Source organism: Artibeus jamaicensis, unplaced genomic scaffold (genome assembly GCF_021234435.1).
Source record: "Artibeus jamaicensis isolate MK-2021 breed Jamaican fruit bat unplaced genomic scaffold, CSHL_Jam_final contig_2002, whole genome shotgun sequence".
In the NCBI taxonomy this organism is placed as follows: Eukaryota; Metazoa; Chordata; class Mammalia; order Chiroptera; family Phyllostomidae; genus Artibeus; species Artibeus jamaicensis.
This window is the reverse complement of record NW_026521408.1, coordinates 947962-969070: the sequence shown is the minus strand read 5'-3', so window position 1 is coordinate 969070 and position 21109 is coordinate 947962. Positions and strand designations below refer to the sequence as shown.

Below are 21109 nucleotides of genomic sequence, written 5' to 3'. Positions count from 1 at the left end.
AAGTCCGTCCAGGAGCTAAAGGACCTACTCTCTTATTTTTGCTCCTCTCTCTCCCCTCCCCTCTCTCTCTGATAAAGCAATAAAAAAAGTCCTCTGGTAAGGCTTAAAAAAAATAGTGTGGACGACTGCTTTTCTTTACCTTTACTAACTCACACTCAGCCAAAGTGGAAAACAAAGACTAAGAGAAACTAAACCTCCAAAACAGACCGACAGTAAGCAAAACGGCCCTTGCCCCCATCCCCCGCCTCCACTAACATTTGCTGAAAGCTTAGCTCCGCCTCCAGTTTTTCCTCAGTGCTCGGCGCCCTCCAAGTTTACGAAAGGGTGGGGTTGCGTGTCGATCCCGGAAGTTTACTCTAGGAACGGTTTTCTCTCCGCACCGCTCTCCCAGCGGCCGGGAGAAGACGCCCCGCCCGGCATCCCCTAGGTAACGCTCACCGCCGTTGTGTCGCTGGGAGTGGTAGTTAGCGTGAGCCCGGTAGTGCCGCGTGAACCGGTGCAGAGTGGCGGGTAGGCACTACATTTCCCAGGAGCCCTAGGACCAGGGGCGGGGCTCCATCTGGAGGCCGTGATTCTGGCGGCTCTTTTGTAAATACAGCGGCGATTCCGGCAGTGGTTTGAGCGGACTGAGAGGCCTGGGTAGTTGAAGAGGTAATATGTGGGCGAAGGTAGCGGGGCAGCGGTGAGGTTCGCCGCTCTGCACCTGAAAGGGCCTGTGGGGCGCGGGATGTCCAGCTCCGGGCGACCCGTCCGGCGCCATCGGGCGGTGGCGAACACCTGTTCCGGCCTGACAGGGTTTCTGGGGGGATCCTGCGCTTTCTTACCCGACCAGTTCCTGTCCGTACTTTAAGCTGCTGTTGGCTCAGGTACGCAGTCAGCTCGAGGAGAGTGTAGAGCGGCGTTGCTTTCTTACCTCCGTACGTGCAGTCTGTGTTATCACCGTGGTCAGGTCCTTGTCTTTAAAGATCTGCTGTGGAATCGTGGCTTTCGAAGTGTATTTTCGGGGACGGATCAGTTATCACCTTCTCGACGTGCTAGTTACTTTTCACGGTCTTGTGGAGGTTTTGAATGAACTGAATATGCCCACTTCCCCTCTGCTTCAGAAAACGGAGTAGAGATATTTTCTTCTTTTTAAAAACATTTTAAAAAATGTATTTTTAATAAAAATATAAAATATTATATTAACGTTATGGAAGTTGAAGAGATGACCAAGTAGTCTCCTGGACTGGAAGGTGACTTAATCGAATGCTTGAAGTCTAGGTAAATTTTTAAGGTCTCCAGTTAGTCTTTTTGAATATTCATAGTATCAACATAGATAAATCCCTTCAGATAAATGTGAATTTAAGTGTTTGCAATATTGTATTATACATAAAAGCCTTTCCCACAGTCCTCACAAACATGAGGAAAAATTATTATGTTCAGAAGCACCATGCCTGTTAACATTTGTGTGAAGTCTACTCGGAAAACCACATACTTGACATACGGAGAAGTTTTTACATTTGTCACAGGTAACTTTTGCACAGGAGGCTGTACTGTCCATGTTCTTCATCGTTATACTTGTAACAACTCTATATACATGCATGTCCATTTACCTCATTATTATGCAAATCTTACAGATCATTTGTTTTCATGTTTACAGAACTGATACAAGTGCTGTTCATCACGTTTGGGAGCACAAGCATTTTCAGTATGTTATGCAGTGCAGAAAGGTGATTAGAGAAACTGCAGTCTCATTTTCAAATTCCATTAAATCTAGATTTTTGACCTAATAAAATGACGCCATCAGTCTTCGGTTGTGTTAGCCACATTTCAAGTGCTCAATAGGTGTATGTGACTTGTGGCTACAATGTTGGACAGCACAGGTCTATGTAACTGTATTTTTTTGTTACTGCTTTACATTTTGCTTTTGTCAGTTAACAGTATATTTTGGATATATACAGTACTTCCATGTCAACACAATGAACTTAACTTGTTCTCTTTAATAGCTGCCTAATATGAATACCATAATTATCTGGACCCCTGTTAATGCCCTTTTAAGTTAAATTAGTTCGTAACTGTTGTGAACTTGTGCCAATATAGCACAAAATGCCTAGATGTGAAATTGCTGGGGCAAAGTTTCTGTGCATTTACAGTTTGGATAGATATTGTCCAATTGCCCTCCAAAAGGTTGAACCAATTTACTTTGCCAGGTAACACTTCACGAAAGAGTTCCTCTCTTCTATACTACCTGTTAATCAGGTTTTAGTCTTTGCCATCTGAGTATGTGAAAAATGCTATGTTGTTACTGTTTTAGTTTCTATTCAATTGAGTGAGGATGAGCATATTTTAATGTTTGCACTAATGTACTTCTTTTTCTGTCTTCTGTATGCTTATGTTTTTCAGACACTAGGTATGAGTCTAAATACGTGTTTCTTTTCCTCCAAATTGCTATTTTTTATTTTCCTTTGGTTTACATGTATTATATTGATAAAGTCTAGAATTATGTCTGAAAAATAGTGTGAGATGTCATTCCACTTTAGTCCTAGATCTCTAGGCTCTCCTCTCAAAGGCATGATGAATATGGCAGGTCTCCCCTTTCTCCATCCTCATCAGCCTACAAACATGCGTTTATTTGTTCTATCTTAAAAAAAAAAAACTCTTGCCCTTGCCTCCCTTCGTAGCTACTGTTCTATTTATTTCCTTCCCTTTATAGCAAAACTCCTGGAAAGAGTTAGCTATATTCACTGTCTCCAGTTTCTTATTCTTTTATATATCCCCTCTATTAAAGCTTTATCCTCCTCCCCTCAGCTGCTCTCATTGAAGTTATCATGACCTTTTCTTTGCTAAATTTTAGGGCCAGTTATCAGTTTTCCTCATCCTTCACTGTTAACAGCATTAATGTAGCCCTTTATTTCTTGAAACATTTTCTTCACTTGTCTTCAAGGACACTATACTTTTTACATCTTTTTTTTTTGGTCGACCTCAATCCCTTAGTGGTTTCATCCAGGGTCTTTAAATACCATCTGCATGCTGAGGATACTCACATTTGTGCTTCACAGCCTTGGCCTCGTCTGTGAGTTATACATTCTTGTGTGTCCAGCTGCCTACGTGATACCTCTGTTGGGATGTCTGATAGTATCTTAAAATGTCCTAAATTTATTTCTCAACTTTCCCCCAAACCTGTTTCATCCCTCATGAGTTTTCCTCATTTCAGTTAATGGCAACTCTGTTCTTCCAGGTGCTCAGCCAGAAATTTTATTTTATTTTATTATTGTTATTCTATTACAGTTACCTCAGTTTTCCCCCTTTTGTCCTCCTTTGCTCTCCCCTGTGGAGAGAGAGTCCAACCCCCCTCTTCCACAGTCAGTCCCCACACTGTTGTCCATTGCCTTTCATACATAGTATTTGACTAGTTCTTTCTCTACAGCCAGAAAATTTTAAGGAATAAAACGGAGGGTCCCAGTGACATGAAGGTATTGTAAATTGTAAAGGAGGAGTAGTGGGTTATATAGTGTGATCATATGAGTTTGAAAATTGGGTGCTTTTTAAGAAAAACAGTACAGAAATCTTTGTTTTCCCTTTTTTTACGCTTACCATGTCATGAATTCATAGGGAATGGGTTCCAGAAGCGCAGGGTATTTTCCATTGGTTCTCACACAGTGTGCTTCTCTGGGTGGAGCGGGGTGGTGCTTCAGTTGAAGCACCTTTATCTGGTACCTTTATCTATGGCTTCCTTGTTTTTTTCTGATCATTTTTCTTCACATATTTCAGAAAGTTATCTTGGCTTTTAGAATGCTTACTACACCCCAGTATGTATATTGATTCTCTTCACAGGAATCTTGCCCTTGTTTGTTTAAAACAATGTCCTCTGTGTGCTGTGTGTGTGACACTGTGGACTCTTCCAGTTTTGCCATGGAAACATTTGTAGAGCATTCCTTTTTAAACAGTGCCCATTCCGTTGAGATCTACAATATTACCTTTCTTGTAGATTTGCATCTATGTGGCTAAAGGAACATTTCCATGTTTTCTAAAAGGCCTAGATAATATATAGCAGTGCTTCTCTTCTTTCCCTTTGTGTTAGTCATTTTGGCGAATTACTGGATGATCGCAGGGTGTCAGGGTATTTATTACTCTGCCCATCTTAGCTGTACCATTAGCTCCTTCTCCTCCACCAGATCCATAATTTCATCCTCTAAATGAGGACTCTCTGTTCACACTATCTAAAAATGCAATCTGCTTCCCCCACACAGCTTTTATTTTTCTCCTTAGGTTTATTAATATTTAACATATTGTATAATTTAGTTTTATGTGTATGTATTTTCCCCATTTTGAAACAATATCTTGCACAGAGTTAGAAAATAAATGCTTATTGAAAAAATCAGACATGCAAATGAGGAGTGGATTATGTTCTTTGCGATATCCTCATTATGTTTATTGCGCAGTGACAGTTACAGAAGGAAATTCATTATTTTACAGCAGGGGTGTCCACCCTTTTGATGTCTCTGGGCCACACTGGAAGAAGAGTTGTCCTGGGCCACACATTCAATACACAAATACTAATGAAAACTGATGAGCAAAAACAAGGTCCATGCATAATTTTCGTGATATCCACCACCACAGATAAGCAAAAAAGTCCTCATATAATAACCCTAATTATTCAGCAGCCCTTTTGATAATCTTTTAAAGTTGATCAGGTTCCAAGTTTGGGACCACTAAATATAGAAAATGTACATATCTAAGTAATAAAATGTCATTAATTTTTTTAAAATATTTTTTATTATAAATGTAAAAAACAAAACTAGTGGGATGTCTGACATTGTATTTGAGAAACTAGTGCATCAGTACCTGGTTTGATAGAGGTAGTTGAAATTCTCAGTGAGTTCTCAAGGTGCTTATCAGATATTTTGGTTCTAATTTTACTCTCATGTTTCATTCTTTTTTCTACTCTAGAATGTGTTTCATTCTTTCTTTTTTTAAACATTTTGCTTATTAACAGAGGGAAAAGGGGAGAAAAAGAGAGGGAGAGAAATATCAATGTGTGGTTGCCTCTTGCGTGCCCCCTATTGGGGACCTGGTCTACAACCCAGGTATGTGCCCTGACTGGGAATCAAACCAGCTGTACTTTGGTTCTCAGGCCAGTCAGTGCTCAATACACTGAGCCACACCAGTCAGGGCTTAATGTGCTTCATTCTTGAAGGTAGTTGCTTGCAAATGTTGGTACTGCCAAATACCGATGATAAGAATACAGCACGATTGTGAACCAAGGGATATTTGTCTCTGGGGAGATAGGACCTACCTATAAATGTCCAGTAAAGAGACACAATCAGATTTTTCTTTAAGTTCAATGTCAGATTGCAGCTATATGCATTCCATTTGAAAATTGGCAAGTAACATATTTTGTCGACTGAAAATGGAGTTGCAAATACAGCAAAATATTGATTATTTTCTCAGAAATCTCGAAATTTGTTTTCAAATTCTTGTATCAATTTGAAAAGCAAGGTTGCATATTTTTCACTGTTCACAGGACTGTGTTTAGCCAATGTGTAGAAATACATAACTTGTTTGCCTTAATTTGAGCTTGCCATAATTTCAGTTTCATTTGGAATGCTGTTATGGTTTGAAACATGCTATTGGTAAGTCAGTTTTCACCTTGAAGATGCATGTTTAACTCATTTAAATAAGCAGTTAAATCCAGTAAATATGCTAAGTCTGTAAGCCAGTTTTCATTGTCCAGCTCTGGTACAAATTTGTTTTTCGATACTATAAACAACTCGATAACATGTCACAAATCATAAAATCTTTTTAACATTTGGCCTTGACTTGGCCCTTTTCCGAAAAGTAAATTATGTTGCCATAGTCAACATCAATATTTCTAAGGAATTCCTGGAGCTGGGGGTGATTCAGTCCCTTGGCTTTTATGAAATTCACAGTCTTGATGATGATTTGCATGACATTATGCATATTTAAAGCTTTTGTGCATAAATTTTCTTGACGTCCTGTGCGGTGATACTTCATCAAATGTGAGACTTGGGTGGTAATTGCATTATTGTCTATTAATTTTACAAGTCCCTCTCTTTTACCCACCTCACCAGGGCACCATCAGTTATATTGGCAATGGACAAAGAAAATTGCTTTAACATATTTTTTATTACTTTATACAAATCTGTTATTTTGTTGTGACTTTTAATGGCACTAAAGAGACCATTTCTTCAGTGACATTATATATTTGTTGTACCTCTAACAAAAATGGCAACTTGAGCTGCCTCTGTGTCATCAGTGCTATCATCCATTGTCAAAGCACAAAATTTAAACTTCTTTTGATGGATTTTCCAACTTCTTCAATTCATTTGCAGGTGAACTGTTCACTTTACAAATAGCAAGAACATACGTACATTTGTTTTACCTGACACTGTGATACATAATCACAAAAAACTCAAATCTCAGTGTTTTATTTTTTAAATATATTTTATTAATTATGCCATTACAGTTCTATTTCCCCCCTTCATTCCCCTCCACCCTAAACACCCCTCCCCCACCATTCTCCCCCACTTTAGTTTATGTCCATGTGTCACAAGTTCTCTAGATTCTATATTTCCCATACTATTCTTGCCCTCCCCCTGCCTATTTTCTACCTACCGTCTATGCTACTTATTCTCTGTGCCTTCTCCCCCCTTCTCCTCCTCCCACTCCCCTGTTGCTAACCCTCCATGTGATCTTCATTTCTATGGTTCTGCTCCTGATCTAGCTATCCTCTTAGTTTGCTTTTGTTTTCGGTGTGGTTGTGAATAACTGAGTTTGCTTTCCTTTCACTGTTCATATTTTTTTATCTTCTTTTTCTTAGAAAAGCCCCTTTAACATTTCATATAATAAGGGCTTGGTGATGATGAACTCCTTGAACTTGACCTTATCTGAGGAGCACTTTATCTGCTCTTCCATTCTAAATGAAAGCTTTGCTGGATAGAGCAATCTTGGATGTAGGTCTTTGGATTTCATGACTTGGAATACTTCTTTCTAGGCCCTTCTTGCCTGTAAGGTCTCTTTTGAGAAATCCACTGACAGTCTGATGGGAACTCCTTTGTAGGTGACACTCTCCTTTTCTCTTGCTGCTTCTAGGATTCTCTCCTTCATTTGAATCTTGGGTAATGTAATGATGATGTGCCTTGGTGTGTTCCTTTTTGGGTCCAGCTTCTTTGGGACTCTGAGCTTCCTGGATTTCCTGGAAGTCTATTGCCTTTGCCAGATTGGGGAAGTTCTCCTTTATTATTTGTTCAAATAAGTTTTCCACTTGTGGCCATTTCTCTTCCCCTTCTGGTACCCCTATAATTCGGATATTGGAACATTTAAAGATGTCCTGGAGCCCTGGCTGGTGTAGCTCAGTGGATTGAGCGCGGGCTGGGAACCAAGGGGTCTCCAGTTCAATTCCCGGTCAGGGCACATGCCTGGGTTGCAGGCCTGGTCCCCAAATAGGGGCCACCTGAGAGGCAACCACACATTGATGTTTCTCTCTCTCTTTCTCCCTCCCTTCACCTCTCTCTAAAAATAAATAAATAAAAAATAAAATATTAAAAAGAAAAGATGTCCTGGAGATTCCTAAGTCTCTCCTCATTTTTTTGAATTCTTGTTTCTTCATTCTTTTCTGTTTGGTCATTTTTTTCTTCCTTCTTGTCCACTTCGTTGATTTGAGTCCCAGTTTCCTTTCCATCACTATTGGTTTCCTGTGCATTTCCCTTCATTTCAATTAGTTTAGCCTTCATTTGTTCCTCTAATTTGTGACTAAAATCAGCCAGTTCCTGTGAGTATCCTGATCACCAGCGTTTTGAACTGTGCATCTGAAAGGTTGGCTGTCTCTTGGTTGCTTAGAATTATTGGCTCTGGGGCTTTGAGCTGTTCTTGAGCCATAATGTTTTGGTCTGTTCGCATCTGTTATGTATGAGGGGCAGAGCCTTAGGTGTTCACAAGGGTGCGGCAACCCAGGTGGCTGGGTTGTGATGCTGTACATGGGGGTGGGGTCAGAGAAGGGCAATAGTGTTTTTTCTGCTCTCTCAGATATCTATCCCCTCTGCTGCTTCTCACAAGCAAATTGGGCCCTTTGGGTGCTGGTTCCCAGGTGTGTGGACTTGTGCACCCTCCAGGACCCTGTGTGTCTCTCCAACAAACTCTCTGTGAGCCTGAGAGCCTCTCCCGGCACCTTGACCCCAAAAGTCTTTCCAATTGGTGCTTGCAGTCTCTAATTCCTGTTGCTGGGGCCGTAGCCTGAGCAGTCTGTCTCACTGCTCGCTCCTTCGCCTGGTTTATCTGGGCACGAATGTATGACCGCATTCAGCCAGCCACCTTGCGCTCTCACTGGGTCTGCCCGTTGTCACCCCATGCCTGGGATATACCAACCGCCACTTGTGCTCCTGGGTAGGTCCAGCCAATCTTTCCTGCCTGACTCAGCTCCGCAGCTGATTTGCTCCTCTCACCGGTCTGGCTGAATGGTTTGTTGTTGTCAGACTTTTGTACAGTTCAATTTTCTGTGTTTTGGCTGGGTTTTTGTTACTAAAACTTTGTTGTCTTTAAACTTGGTTGCAGGAGGAGGCACAGTGTTTCCAGCTACGCCTTCATCTTGGCCGGAAGTCTGTTGGATCAGATCTCAGTGTTTTAAGTAAATTTACAATTTTGTGTTGGGCTGCATTCATAGTCACCCTGGGCCTCATTTGGCCTGTGGGCCTTGGGTTGGACACCCCTGTTTTAGAGTATGATTCATACAGAGTAGCTGTTGCTTGCCATGAACCAATGTAATTTTTGTTGAACATTGAATGAACTCAAATAATACTTTATAGTACTAAATTTATTTTGAATAATATAACCTTAATTGTGATTTAATTTTAACGTAATTTTAGCAAACATTTATCAGATTTCTCCTACCTGCCAGGAGTGGATGATGCTAGGCTGTACTGAATATACAGATACCTTTAAGGAGCTCCCAGCTGGGTTGATTATAGACACAAAAGCAAAATACCACAAATAGTGGGATGAATGCCAAAGTAATGATGGCAGAGACCTCTAGGAATACAGATGAGGACTACCTGGCGAGGAACTATCTAGAGGGATGAGGGAGTAAGGGACAGTGGAAAACAGTGCTAGGTAAAGCCATGGGGGTGGGGATGATTTCTGTCTTAAATTTGGGAGAACACAGGTTCCTCAGGTAGGCAAAGAACCAATCTTATACCAGGACCAGAAGTATGAAAGTGCTTGATGTGCATGTTTGATATTGAAAGTGGATTATTTTCCATTGATAATCGAATAACTTAGAAGATGATTTAGCACCCATAGTTTTAGATCAACTGATCTAGTGCTTGTTTCAAATCATCAGAATGATTAGATCAGAAAGGAAATTAGCTTGTTGATTCCCTGAATTTGAACTAAAAAAACAAACAACCCAAAACTATGTAGCTTAATGCCCCACTGCTTTGCTAGTTAAAGCCTTTTACATATGAAATATTTAGTAGATTTTTGTGCTGGGTCAAGGTTTGGGTGGACTATCTTTAATACTTCTTGTCTTCTACAGGTGTTGGAAATTAATAGCTCTTCTAGCTTTTACATTATTTAAATATAGTAGAAAATTGGACTGATATGTTCTTGATGCCAGCCTCTTCAGAGTTAAACAGTGGGCAGGACTTCTTAAGCCAGTGGATGACCAATTCTTCTCGGGCTGGAGTTATATTAAATCGTGGATTTCCCATTTTGGAAGCAGATGAAGAGAAGCGAGCAAATGTGAATATTTCCACCAGCTTTGCTGTTAAAGCGACACAGTTTTCACATAGTTTCACTTTTATAAGTGAAGAAGAATCACTTAGTGAAGAACAGAATTTGGAGTCTAACAGCCCTTACAGACTACAGTCAGATAAATCCGAAACAGATGCAGTCTTTCCTCTGCCTAATGAAGAACCACAGCCAGTGGCATGTCAGGATTCTCCTGGACCCTGGAAAGACAACAAAAGTGACTTTATCTCAGATCTTGTGAGTGAATTCAGAGAAGTGGCTTGTAAAGATCCACTTTTTAAGAAGCTTGAACAGGTACAACAGGACTTGGCCTAATATGTATTTGTGTTATTGCAGGTTTTTGTTTATGATGAAAGTTACCAGTTTTAGGTCCTCTTGTTTCTTCCCCTTTACAGTACAATCCTCAAAATACTGAATTTTGCCTTTTGTTTAATGTGAAACATTAAAGCATGTTTAATATGTAAGACATAAATGTAACACTTAAGGTAGTATCTTCAGCTTTCTACCTCATTTGGTAAAAGCTAAAGTAGAAATTGTTGATCAACTATTAGGTAGGAAAGTTGATCATACATGTGCTGATTACCTATTTTTTAAGAATCAAAGGATTTTTCTCTTTCTCAGTTGAAAGAGTCAGTGTGGTTTCCATCATAAAAACTTGAATTTAAGAGTTTTGGTGGCAGATTTAGTTAGCCTTATTTGAAACTCTTTATTAAGGAAGATATAAGAAGGGAGCTGGGAGGGATTAAGATTAGTGTAAGGAGCAAAGGTCCATAAAGAAATGTAAAGTTGAGCCCTGGCTAGTTGGCTTAGTAGGTTGGAACAGCATCCCTTAAACCAAAAGGTTTGAGTTTTGATTTCCAGTCAGGGCACATTACTAGGTTGCAGGTTCGATCCTCAGTCAGAGGGCACGCAGGAGGTAACTGATCAATGTGAACATCAGTGTTTCCCTCTCTCCCTCCCTCTCGAAAGAGAGGGTCTTTCCTCCCCGTTTTCCTCTCCCTTGCCTACTCCCTCCCTCTGTAAAGTCAATAAACATCCCTAGCTGGGGATTTAAAAAATATATAAAGTTAGTTTAATAAAGTTAATTTTATGTTTAAAAAGCTGAAAGAGGTGCAACAGAAGAAGCAGGAACAACTGAAGAGGCAGCAGTTGGAGCAACTGCAAAGACTCATGGACGAACAAGAGAAGCTGCTCACTATGGTGTCTGGGCAGCATGTACTCCCAGGTATTTTTTTTTGCTTACAAAGGACCTTCAGTTAGTACAATGATCGATGGTTACACACATTTCTTGCCTTGAATTGTTTGATAGAATTATTTCTACCATTTCTCTGTCATATGTTGCAAACTCCAGTTTCTTTAGGAGCCAGGCAGATAACTGCAGTGGTGGTGTAATATAAGTGGGACAAGTGAAAGCTGTACTATTCAGGAGTATTCATGTTCTTACAGACATTTACATTTATTTATAAAATAAAATTTAAAAAAGACCTGGCAGAATAAAAGATCTAGAGCCAAAGTTGGCATAGTGCTCCTGGTTTACAAGCCTTGCCTGATGAATGAAAAACTGTCCTGGGTCATAGAGGTAAATATTTGTAGAAGCCACTCTATTCAGCTGAAGAACTATTCCAGAAATATTTTCTGTTTAGTTGATGGCAGTTCTTTTGTTGTGTGCTCAATCAGTTAATAGCATGATGTTTGTATCCAGGGAAAAGCCTGTTGAAGTGTGTCTGGAACAGTGGCTTTGAAAGTTTGTTGACCTCTGTAGCAACAAAAGGGTTTTAAATCCTTTGACTCATAATGTCAAAGAAATTTCATAAATCAGCCTTTATTGGTGTGTCTGGTGTATAGCAAGGGTAGTTACTATTTTGTTTATTTTATGTCAAAAAAAGTGCTGGTCGTGTCTTGCTTCATCTGATGATAAAATGACTAATGGATTGTGTCCCACAGTTTGAAAATCAGTGGTCTGGGGCAATGTCTGCTTGGTGCTACTTTTCCAAAGACACACTTCACTGACTTAGGACAGTGCCTGTTGTGTTGAGAAAGTTGTATGGTAATTGAGAATACAAAGAAGATAAGACTTCGGCAAATGAGTGTGCCAAGTGTGGCTGTGTGGGATTCAGGGACTGGTGGGAGTGGTGGGGATGAGAAGTGTAGCAAATGAAGAGTGGTTTAAGGAGTTTGGATGTCACAGGTGGTGGTGTTCTTGCTCCTCCCCCCTCCACCCTGTCCCCATCAAGGTAGAAAGCAAGAGAGGAGGTGAAACATACAAAAGAAGAGGTTTGCTAAAAACAAATTATAGGGAAAGGAGAAAGGGGGACAGTTGAATGCAACAAAGGAACACATACTAATAAAGAAAGAATACAGCTCCTTGAACTGCTGCGGGGGGTCTGGCTTATATATGGTCCGGTCATTCACGCAGGTGCAGTGTAGATTTGCTTTCCGGGAACTCTGGGTTGGCAGATAGATGTCCACTAGTGCACATGCAGAGTGGAGCTCTTTGCAGGGACACTTGAAACTTATTTAGGAGAGGCTCACAAAAAAAATTGAGAGTGTTCACAATTATTTAACAGGCTCAGCCTATGTCAATTCTTAAGTAAAACAAACAAACGAAAAAAAAAGCAAAACTGTGAGTACATGTGATGATGAATAGAGTGACTGCTGGAACAGTTATGTCCTGCAGTGCGACTTTTGAGTTGAAGGCACCAGGAGTTTCCATTTTGTTTTTATACCATCAGTGCTTGTGTCAACACAGTGAAATGGACAGTACTGTCTTAATGTTTTGTGAAAATAGCTTTGACCTGGTGGTGCCTGAAAGAATCTTGGAGACCTCCAGGGTTTACACACTTTGAGAGCTTCTGCTTTAGAATATTGCTTTTTTTTTTTTTTTTCAGCAACATGTTCAGGTTGAAGTTGGATGACTATTAGTCACAAATATTTAAGTGGAGTGAGTACTGTTATAAAGGAAGGGCAGATGAACATGATATTCAGAGAGGATCTGCCAGGATCCTCAGAGAGGATGCATAGTTTTATTTGTGAGCTAGGGGTGAGGTAGATAGGTGGCATGGCTCTTTTGTAAAACACTTTCCATGGTGCTTTCACTTCTAAATTTAGTGGGACAATCAGGGAGAACAGAAGGGTAGTAGCAGGATTTCATGGGGCTGGTATAGCAGGCAGGATGGCTAGTATTGTCATCTAGCCTCCAAAACATATGTACAGGAGGGATCTCGTTGCTTATTGGGTTATTTCAAAAGCTGAGACTTAAGGAACAAAACAGGAGAAGAGTACATGAAATTTAGAAACTACAGAAAAAGTATAAAACAGAAAAAACACCATAATTCCATTACCTGAGGATGCCAAAATGGCAACTGTAATCTTAAAGGAAGATACTTTTCTGTGCTGTGACACAGAGAGCATGACTGTTAGGGAACAGTACAGATCATTTGTAACTATCCGCATCGAAGCTGTCTAACTGTGAGCTCTTATGGGGCTGTGAGCTGAGAACACCAGCAGTGCTTGTCACAGTTGGTGCCTGAGTGGAGCCTTACGGAGCTGGGCTGTGCTGCCCTGCCTTACACATACTGTCTGCACATGAATCACAGTGCAGACATGTTTTCAATCAAAATTATTCAAGGGTCACTTTGGACTTTTATAACTTTTAAGATTTTGTTAAACACAATTTCCTAATAAAGAGGAAAAAAAACATCACTTTGGAGAAAACTTTTTGGTGGGGTCACTAATGGGCAGAAGCCAAAATGTTAGACATCAGTTTGTTAATTTTCTTAATTATGAGGTTTAACTCTGCTGCCTGATGATCAGAGCCAGAAGTATAGATCTCCAGGAAGTTCAGCCACTGAAGAGAAACCCAGACTCTTCTTACCATCATCTGTCTACCAGAATCAAAATCAAGAAAAAACACACACTTCCAACATTTTGTCCAATGAACAAAACAACTTTTGTAGAACTACTCATCAAGATTTTGTCTTAACTTCAAAAAGTGGTGCTTCTCCCAATTTGTTTTCTGCAGCACAGTGTGAAGAAGCACTTGTGAAAAAACATGATTTGGAGGAGGAAAACTATAACCATTCTAAAGGTGAGTTACTTATATTTCTTCTGCACTTAACCAAGAGTGTTACCAAGTTGTCCTAAGACAAAAAGAGTCCTTTAAGCATTTTTTTTCATTTCCCCTTGGCTTTAATTATGAGGTCCTCCATGCTGCACAGCCACTGAATCTGAATTGGATGACAAGTCGGACACAGAATTTGTGACTTTCAAGAACAGTCTCAGTACTCATGCTGACTTCACACCTTGCATGCTGGCATGGGGACTTAGAAAAGGAGGGCAAAAAGTTCTCTTGTAACTTTTTCTTTGAGAGCTTAGAAATAGCGTGAGCTTAATTTAAAATGTGTGTGGTGTCAGGGCACTTGATAGAAAATGTGAAATGTGAGAAGATTGGTGATGGGATTAATTATCCATAAAAAAAATCTCCCCTACCCCAGATACTCTGTCTTCACCATACCTCTGTATTACTTGTATCCAGCACATTCCTGCTACAGAAATGGCATTTAGTGTCTGATGATCTAAACTCATAGAGCTCTTGTGTGATATTTTTCTGTTCCCTACTTCACATTTCATAATTATAGAAAATTGTACAGTAAGTTGTGTTCCTTCCTATTCCACATAGAAAATGCTTATGGTATATTCTATAGTCTTTATAATTTTAATTAATATCGTTATACTACTTTAGTAATATGTCAGTATTTAATGTTCTCTGTGAAGTACTAAGTTGTTTCTAGTACTTTAATGTTAAATTTCCAATTCTCAAGAACATACTCTTTTGAGTTATAGAAAAATGCAAATAATATGATGAGAGATGTCTATGCTTACTACTTATGATTATACATAATACCTTGTTTTTAGAGTAATTCCTGGTATGGATGGTCAAATGTCTTTTTCTAATTTTTTAAAAATAATACATTGCTTAATCTTTTATTTTAGAAACTTCAAACATCTGTAAAACTTGAAAGACTATTGCAGTAATTACCAGCATACCACCTCCTAGATTTAACAGTTGATATTTTTCCACATTTACTTTGTATTTTGTGTGTGTGTGTGTATATGGTTTGCTGAGTTATTTCAATGCAAGTAATATGCAGACATTATGTTATATCATTTCATATATTATTGTCCTGAGAATTAGGACATTCTTTTTATAACCACAATATTATTATTATACTTAGGGACATTAACAGTAATTCTTTAATATTCAGATCTATTTTAGAATTATCCTATTATCCCAAATACCTTTTAAAAGGTTTTTTTTTTTAAAGATTTTATTTATTTATCTTTAGAGGGGAAGGGAAGGAGAGAGGGAGAGAAACATCAATGTATGGTTGCCTTTTGTGCGTCCCCTGCTGGGAACTGGCCTGCAGGGAACCGGCCTGCAACCCAGGCATGTGCCCTGACTGGGAATCGAATCGTGATTGTCTGGTTCGCAGGCCTGCGCTCAATCCACTGAGCTACATCAGCCAGGGCTTTAAAGGTTTTTTTTAAAGATTTAAAAAAAAAAAAAACAGAATCCAATCATGTATTACTTTCAGTTGTTTTAACTCTTTAGTCTTTTTAATTTAGGGAAGCTCACATTTTTCATAACATTAATGTTTTGAAGAATGTTCTTTTTTTATTTTTATTTTTAAATTTTTAAAAAGATTTTATTTAGTTATTGTTAGAGGGGAAGTGAGGGAGAAAGAGGGAGAAACATCAATGTGTGGTTGCCTCTTCTGTGCCCAGTAGGGGACTTGGCCCACAATCCAGGCATGTGCCCTGACTGGGAATCGAACCTGTAACCCTTTGGTTCATAGGCCTGCACTCAGTCCACTGAGCTACATTCAGTCCACTGAGCTACACTGTCTCTCTTGTACCTACCAGTTATACCTCTTATTCCCTGTACTTTTCCCCCATTCTTCCCCTTCTCCCTTTTTGCTACTAACCCTCCATGTGATTTCTATTTCTGTGTATCTGTTCTTGTTCTATTGTTTGTTTTTGTTTTTGTTTTAGGTGTGGTTGTTAATAAATATGAGTTTGTTGTCATTTTACTGTACATATTTTTTATGTTCTTTTTCATAGATAAATTTCTTTAACATTTCATACAATAAGGGCTTGGTGATGATGAACTCCTTTAACTTGACCTTATCTGGGAAGCACTTTATCAGCCCTTCCATTCTAAATGAAAGCTTTGCTGGATAGAGTTATCTAGGTTGTAGGTCCTTGCTTTTCATCTCTTTGCATACTTCTTGCCAGTCCCTTGCCTGCTATGTTTATTTTGAGAAATCAGCTGATAGTCTTATGGGAACTCATTTGTAGATAATGTTCTTCTTTTCTCTTAATGCTTTTAAGATCCTCTCTTTATTTTTAACCTTTGTCATTTTAATTACGATGCACCTTGGTGTGTGCTTCCTTGGGTCCCACTTCTTTGGGACTCTCTGTGCTTCCTGGACTCATATGTCTATTTCCTTCACCCGATTGGGGAAGTTTCATTATTTTTTCAAATAAGTTTTCAATTTCTTGTTCTCCTCTTCTTCTGGCACCCCTATGATTTGGATATTGGAACATTTAAAGTTGTTCCAGAGGTTCCTAAGCCTCTCTTCATTTTTTGAATTTTTATTTCCTTATTCTGTTCCAGTTGAATGTTTATTTCTTCTTTTCCAAATTGTTTACTTGAGTCCCGGTTTTCTTCTGTTCACTGTTGGTTCCCTGTATATTTTTCTTTATTTCTTTTTATATAGTCTTCATTTCTTCCTTTATTTTGTGGCTGTACCCAGTTTTTTCTCTGAGCATCCTTATTACCAGTGCTTTGAACTCTGCATCTGATAGGTCCTTATCACTTAGTTCTTTTTCTGGAGTTTTGATCTGTTCTTTTATTTGGACCGTATGTTTTTGTGTCTTTAATTTGGCAGTCTCCCTGTGTTTCTGTGTATTAGGTGGAACCGATTTGACTCCCCATGTGGGCGCACCTGTAATGTTCTAAGGGGCAGGGCTTTAGGTATTTGCCAGGGTGGTGCAACTAGCTTCACTACTTTATGGCACTGTATGTCGGGGAGAGGTCAGAGAGAAAACACTGCTGCTTGCTCATCCTATGCTCCATTTTCAGTCATTTCCTCCCTTTCCTGTAAGTAACTGGCCCTATTCTAGTGCTGCCCTGGTACTGATTTCCAGTTGGGTGGGTTTGTGTATGTTCTAGGACCCTGTGGACGCTTTAAAATGAGTCTCTTGGGAGATCGGAAGTTTCTTCTATCACCCCAAGCTCCACTGGTTTTTACAGTCAGAGGTTATGAGGCTTTATTTCCCCCCTCTCTGGAACCCTGAGCTGCGTGGGGTGACCTGGGCTGGGATCACTGGCTCCCCAGTTGCCCCTTGTTTTTATTTGCCACACATGAATGTGGGACTGCCCTGTCTGCTGGCCACAGCCACTGTTGCTACTGCCTCACCACTCCATGTCCTCTCTGCCTGTCTTACTGGTCTGGATGAATGTTTCTTTAAATCCTTGGTTGTCAGACTTCCATACAGTTCGATTTTCTGGCAATTTTGTTTGTCTTTTTGTTTTTAGATTGGTGGTTATCCTTTTTATGGTTGTATGAGGGGGGGAAGCCAGTCTACCTATACCTTCATCTCAGCCGGAAGTTCTGAAGAATGTTACTGTGTTTTTATTAGGGTTTTGTGGTTTTTCTTCATCATAGTAAAGAAATCCTTAAGAGTTGTGAAATCTTTGGCATGCCTTACTTTTAACTAGTATTTTTTTTAGCTTACTAACTTGTAAAATTCTCAAGTTTTAAGACTTTGATTTGATTTTTTTTTAACTAAATTTTTCTTAATTTTTGGTCTAGGTGAAGGTATTTTACCATGTTGGGAGAAAATGACAGACCAGATTCAGGAAGAGAATGATGTAAACCTAAAAAAATTTGGTGATTCCTCAGAAGTGGTTAATGTTGAAGAAAGGTACCATTTATGTTACAAGGAATAAGAAATGTGAAAACTTAATGTAATAGCCAGCCATTATTATTGAGTACTTTCTTTGAAAGATTCATACTCTTTGTTTTTGCTTGAAGATTATTTATTTTATGTATAAGGTTGAAGATGCAATTTAACACATACTGTCAGCAACATAAGGAATTTGGAGAGATATATCAGTTTAAGTGCCTATGACATTGTATTGGAAAAACCAAGCAAAGTTTTTTCAATAGTAATAGTAAATAGATAGGTAAAATTAGTAATAGATAGGTAAAATTAATCATCTCTCAAATAGTTAAGTAAATCTTATTTTGGAGAAGAGAAAGTAAATTATATATTAGAGTCTCACATTTGGTGTCACTTATAAATTCAAATTGTGTAAGTCTGGTTGTAGAATTTCATAATGTTGTGACAAGACCCTAGCTAAGTGACTCAATTAGTTGGAACATCGTTCCATACACTGAAAGGTTAAGGGTTCGATCCCTGGTGAGGGCATGTGCCTAGGTTGCAGTTTTGATCCCTGGTTGGGGTGCATGTGGGAGATAGCCTGTCGATGTTGCTCTTCCTCTCTCCCTCCCTCCCTCCCCCCTCTCTAAAATCAATAAGCCTGTCCCTGAGTAAGGATTAAAAAGTAATAATAAAAAATGAAATTTTGTGACCAATATAATATAGCAATATCGAAGTTGTTTATTATTTTCTTAAATACTTGAAATATTTTAATATATGTTATTAATGGGCAAATGGCTTTTTTTGATTGTTGCTCTATTTACATTGTTAAGAATCTTTTAAAATTAAAGAGTATATATAATGAATTATTTTTGAAATATGTTTTAAATTTACATAACACATTACTTTAAAAATTAATCTGAGGTTGACAGATGGACTTCAGAAGAGTTTTTCTTTTCAAATTATGTAGAATACTGTATATTTTTGTATTTTGGGAGATGGGGTGATTTGTAGCTTTCATTAAATTTTTAAAGGGGTAGTCTGTCACTTTGGAAAAGGTTAGTTTTCAATATAGTCAGCGGTGTATATCAGGCAGACTAAGTGTAAAATATTCACATCATGATTTGCATGTTAAATAACTTTATTTTTCATTATCAGGCCTATTAAAGCTGCTATTAGAGAAAGAAAACAGACATTTGAAGACTACTTGGAAGAACAAATTCGGTTGGAAGAACAAGAATTGAAACAGAAACAGCTAAGGGTTAGCATCACCATTGGATTAAATTATCTAAGATGGTAGAGATTTGTTTGTAATTTGCTTTAAATATATCAGCATTAATTCAAATATTGTTCTTTATTATAGGAAGCAGAAGAATCATTGCTAATCAAAGCAAAACCAAAACAACCATTCTTAAAACGAGGAGAAGGGTTAGCTAGATTCACTAATGCTAAATCTAAGTTTCAGAAAGGGGGGGGCAATAAACTAATGACTAATCAGAGCATTTCAGAGGACCAACCTGTGTTTAAAATAGATAGACAACAATTCCAGCGGAAAACTGCTCTTATTAATAAAGAACTATGTACAGAGAACCCTCACCCTAAAAAGAACAGAGCTAGAACCAAGAGTGGTTATGTCACACTCAGTGAGAAGCCAGAAGTGCTTAAGAGTAATAATGTGAAAGGTTTCTTTCCATCAAGACTGAAAATACTGGCAGGGAAGAATTGTGGTAAATTTAGAGAGCAGTTCAAATTAGAAAAAAAGGTAGAATCTAACAATAAAGAAAATGTACCCGAGTGTACAAAACCTTATGATACTGGTTGTGAAGTCTGGAATAACGCACAAGATAACATACTTCCCCTCTCTACGGGGCTGGAAGGCTGCATGGCTTCAAAAAGCCCAATAACTGAGAGCTTGAGAGAGTCAGGATCTTCTCTTGACATTTCTGTTCAGAAAAAGTTAGAGAATTGGGAACAAGAAAAGGAAAAGGAAAATTTGGAATTAGATGAATTTTTGCTTTTAGAACAAGCTGCTGATGAAATATCATTTTCCAGCAATTCCTCATTTGTACTGAAGATCTTAGAGAGGGACCAAGAGGTCTGTAAAGGTCACCGGCTGTCTTCTACCCCTGTTAAAACTGTGCAGCAGCAAAAGATGATGACACTGGGTCTGTGTAACCAAAGTGTTAGTCAGTGTAACCAAAATGAGCATCCAGACCATGACAAACATGAAAATGAGGGTGAGTGTGAGGTTGCACCCAAACAACTTAATTCACTGTCCTCACCTGATGGACTGGGGAGACTGTCTGGTAAAGTCAGTGAAAAAGCGTTCCAAATGAACACTTCTGAAAATCAAATGAGGTTGAAAGCAAGTGATAATGTAATGAACAGTGACAGTAGCACTGATTCTGAGGAGCAGCTGGGCGTTATCATAAAGTCATCAACTGAGGGTAACAAAAGGGGGTTGAGCAGCAGAGAAGATAATCCACAAGTTTGTGATGGTAAGGGACCGTTAGGGAATGCTGGGACTCAAGAAGAGAGTAAAAGGAGAGATGTGGATTTAGATTTGTCTGATAAAGACTGTAGTAGTGATGAGTCTGTTGTAACAGAAAGCTTGAAAAATAAAGGTTCTGAGTCCTCGAGAAGGCCATCATCTTTAAGTATAATTGACTTCGATGATGAAAGAACTTGGACCGATCTTGAAGAGAATTCATTTAAATGTGATATTACTCATGGGAATGAAGCCATTTATGGAACTCCCCAGACCTACCCTAATATGAGTGATATATGTGTACTGGACAAAACAATAAAAAGGAAGGTTGCACCAGCAAAGAAGGAAGACTTGAGCGAGTCCAGCAGAGGCACAAGTCCTCCTCCTACATCAGATCTGATGATGAAATTCTTCCCTTCTTTGAAACCAAAACCAAAATCAAAATCAGATTCACATTTGGGAAATGAACCCAAGGTAAACATTCAAGACCAACCCACTGGTAAGTTAGAGCATTATAAAATGTGTAATAGATTGTAATGAATTTAACATTTATTTTATTGTGTATTGTCAGAATGCTTAAAATCCCAACTTTTCTGGTTGCTATGTTAAAATTTGATTTGTTTTGTGGGTCTAAATAATGTAATAGTAGTGTTAAGAGATTCAGATGAATTGTGATTTCAGGCTTTTCAAATTTAAGCCTGCCTTATTCTTAAGACTGTAAAAGTAATTGCTTTATTATTAAATGAGATAACATTTAAATTTCTTTTACAACCAGGGAGGGAGTACTTGATTTATGGTTTGTGTTACTGTGGAGGAAACTGTGTGTGTGCACACTTTTTTTTTCGAGGACTGTATTTTTACTTTTTTTTTATACTGCCTCATGCATTAACTTGTTAAATTTGACCAAGAAGAAATACAGTATAATCCAAG

At 38.7% G+C, this 21109-nt stretch overlaps 1 protein-coding gene across 6 annotated transcripts in view; it reads left to right on the top strand.

Annotated features, from left to right (window-relative positions):
• Window positions 1–566: 566 nt before the first annotated feature.
• Window positions 567–21109, top strand: part of CENPJ (centromere protein J) — a 69087-nt gene continuing 48544 nt past the window's right edge. For 2 of the 6 annotated variants that reach the window (XM_053657940.1, XM_053657925.1), the window contains exons 1-8: window positions 569–651; window positions 8551–8623; window positions 9530–10038; window positions 10846–10969; window positions 13532–13831; window positions 17622–17733; window positions 18850–18952; window positions 19055–20678. In XM_053657940.1, the coding sequence (XP_053513915.1) occupies window positions 9595–10038; window positions 10846–10969; window positions 13532–13831; window positions 17622–17733; window positions 18850–18952; window positions 19055–20678 (2707 nt within the window). In that variant the 5' untranslated portion in view covers window positions 569–651; window positions 8551–8623; window positions 9530–9594. Of the gene's footprint in view, window positions 652–677; window positions 867–8550; window positions 8624–9529; window positions 10039–10845; window positions 10970–13531; window positions 13832–17621; window positions 17734–18849; window positions 18953–19054; window positions 20679–21109 lie in introns of those variants that run through there. The other 4 variants (XM_053657946.1, XM_053657926.1, XM_053657931.1 and 1 more) reach the window with 4 other exon arrangements.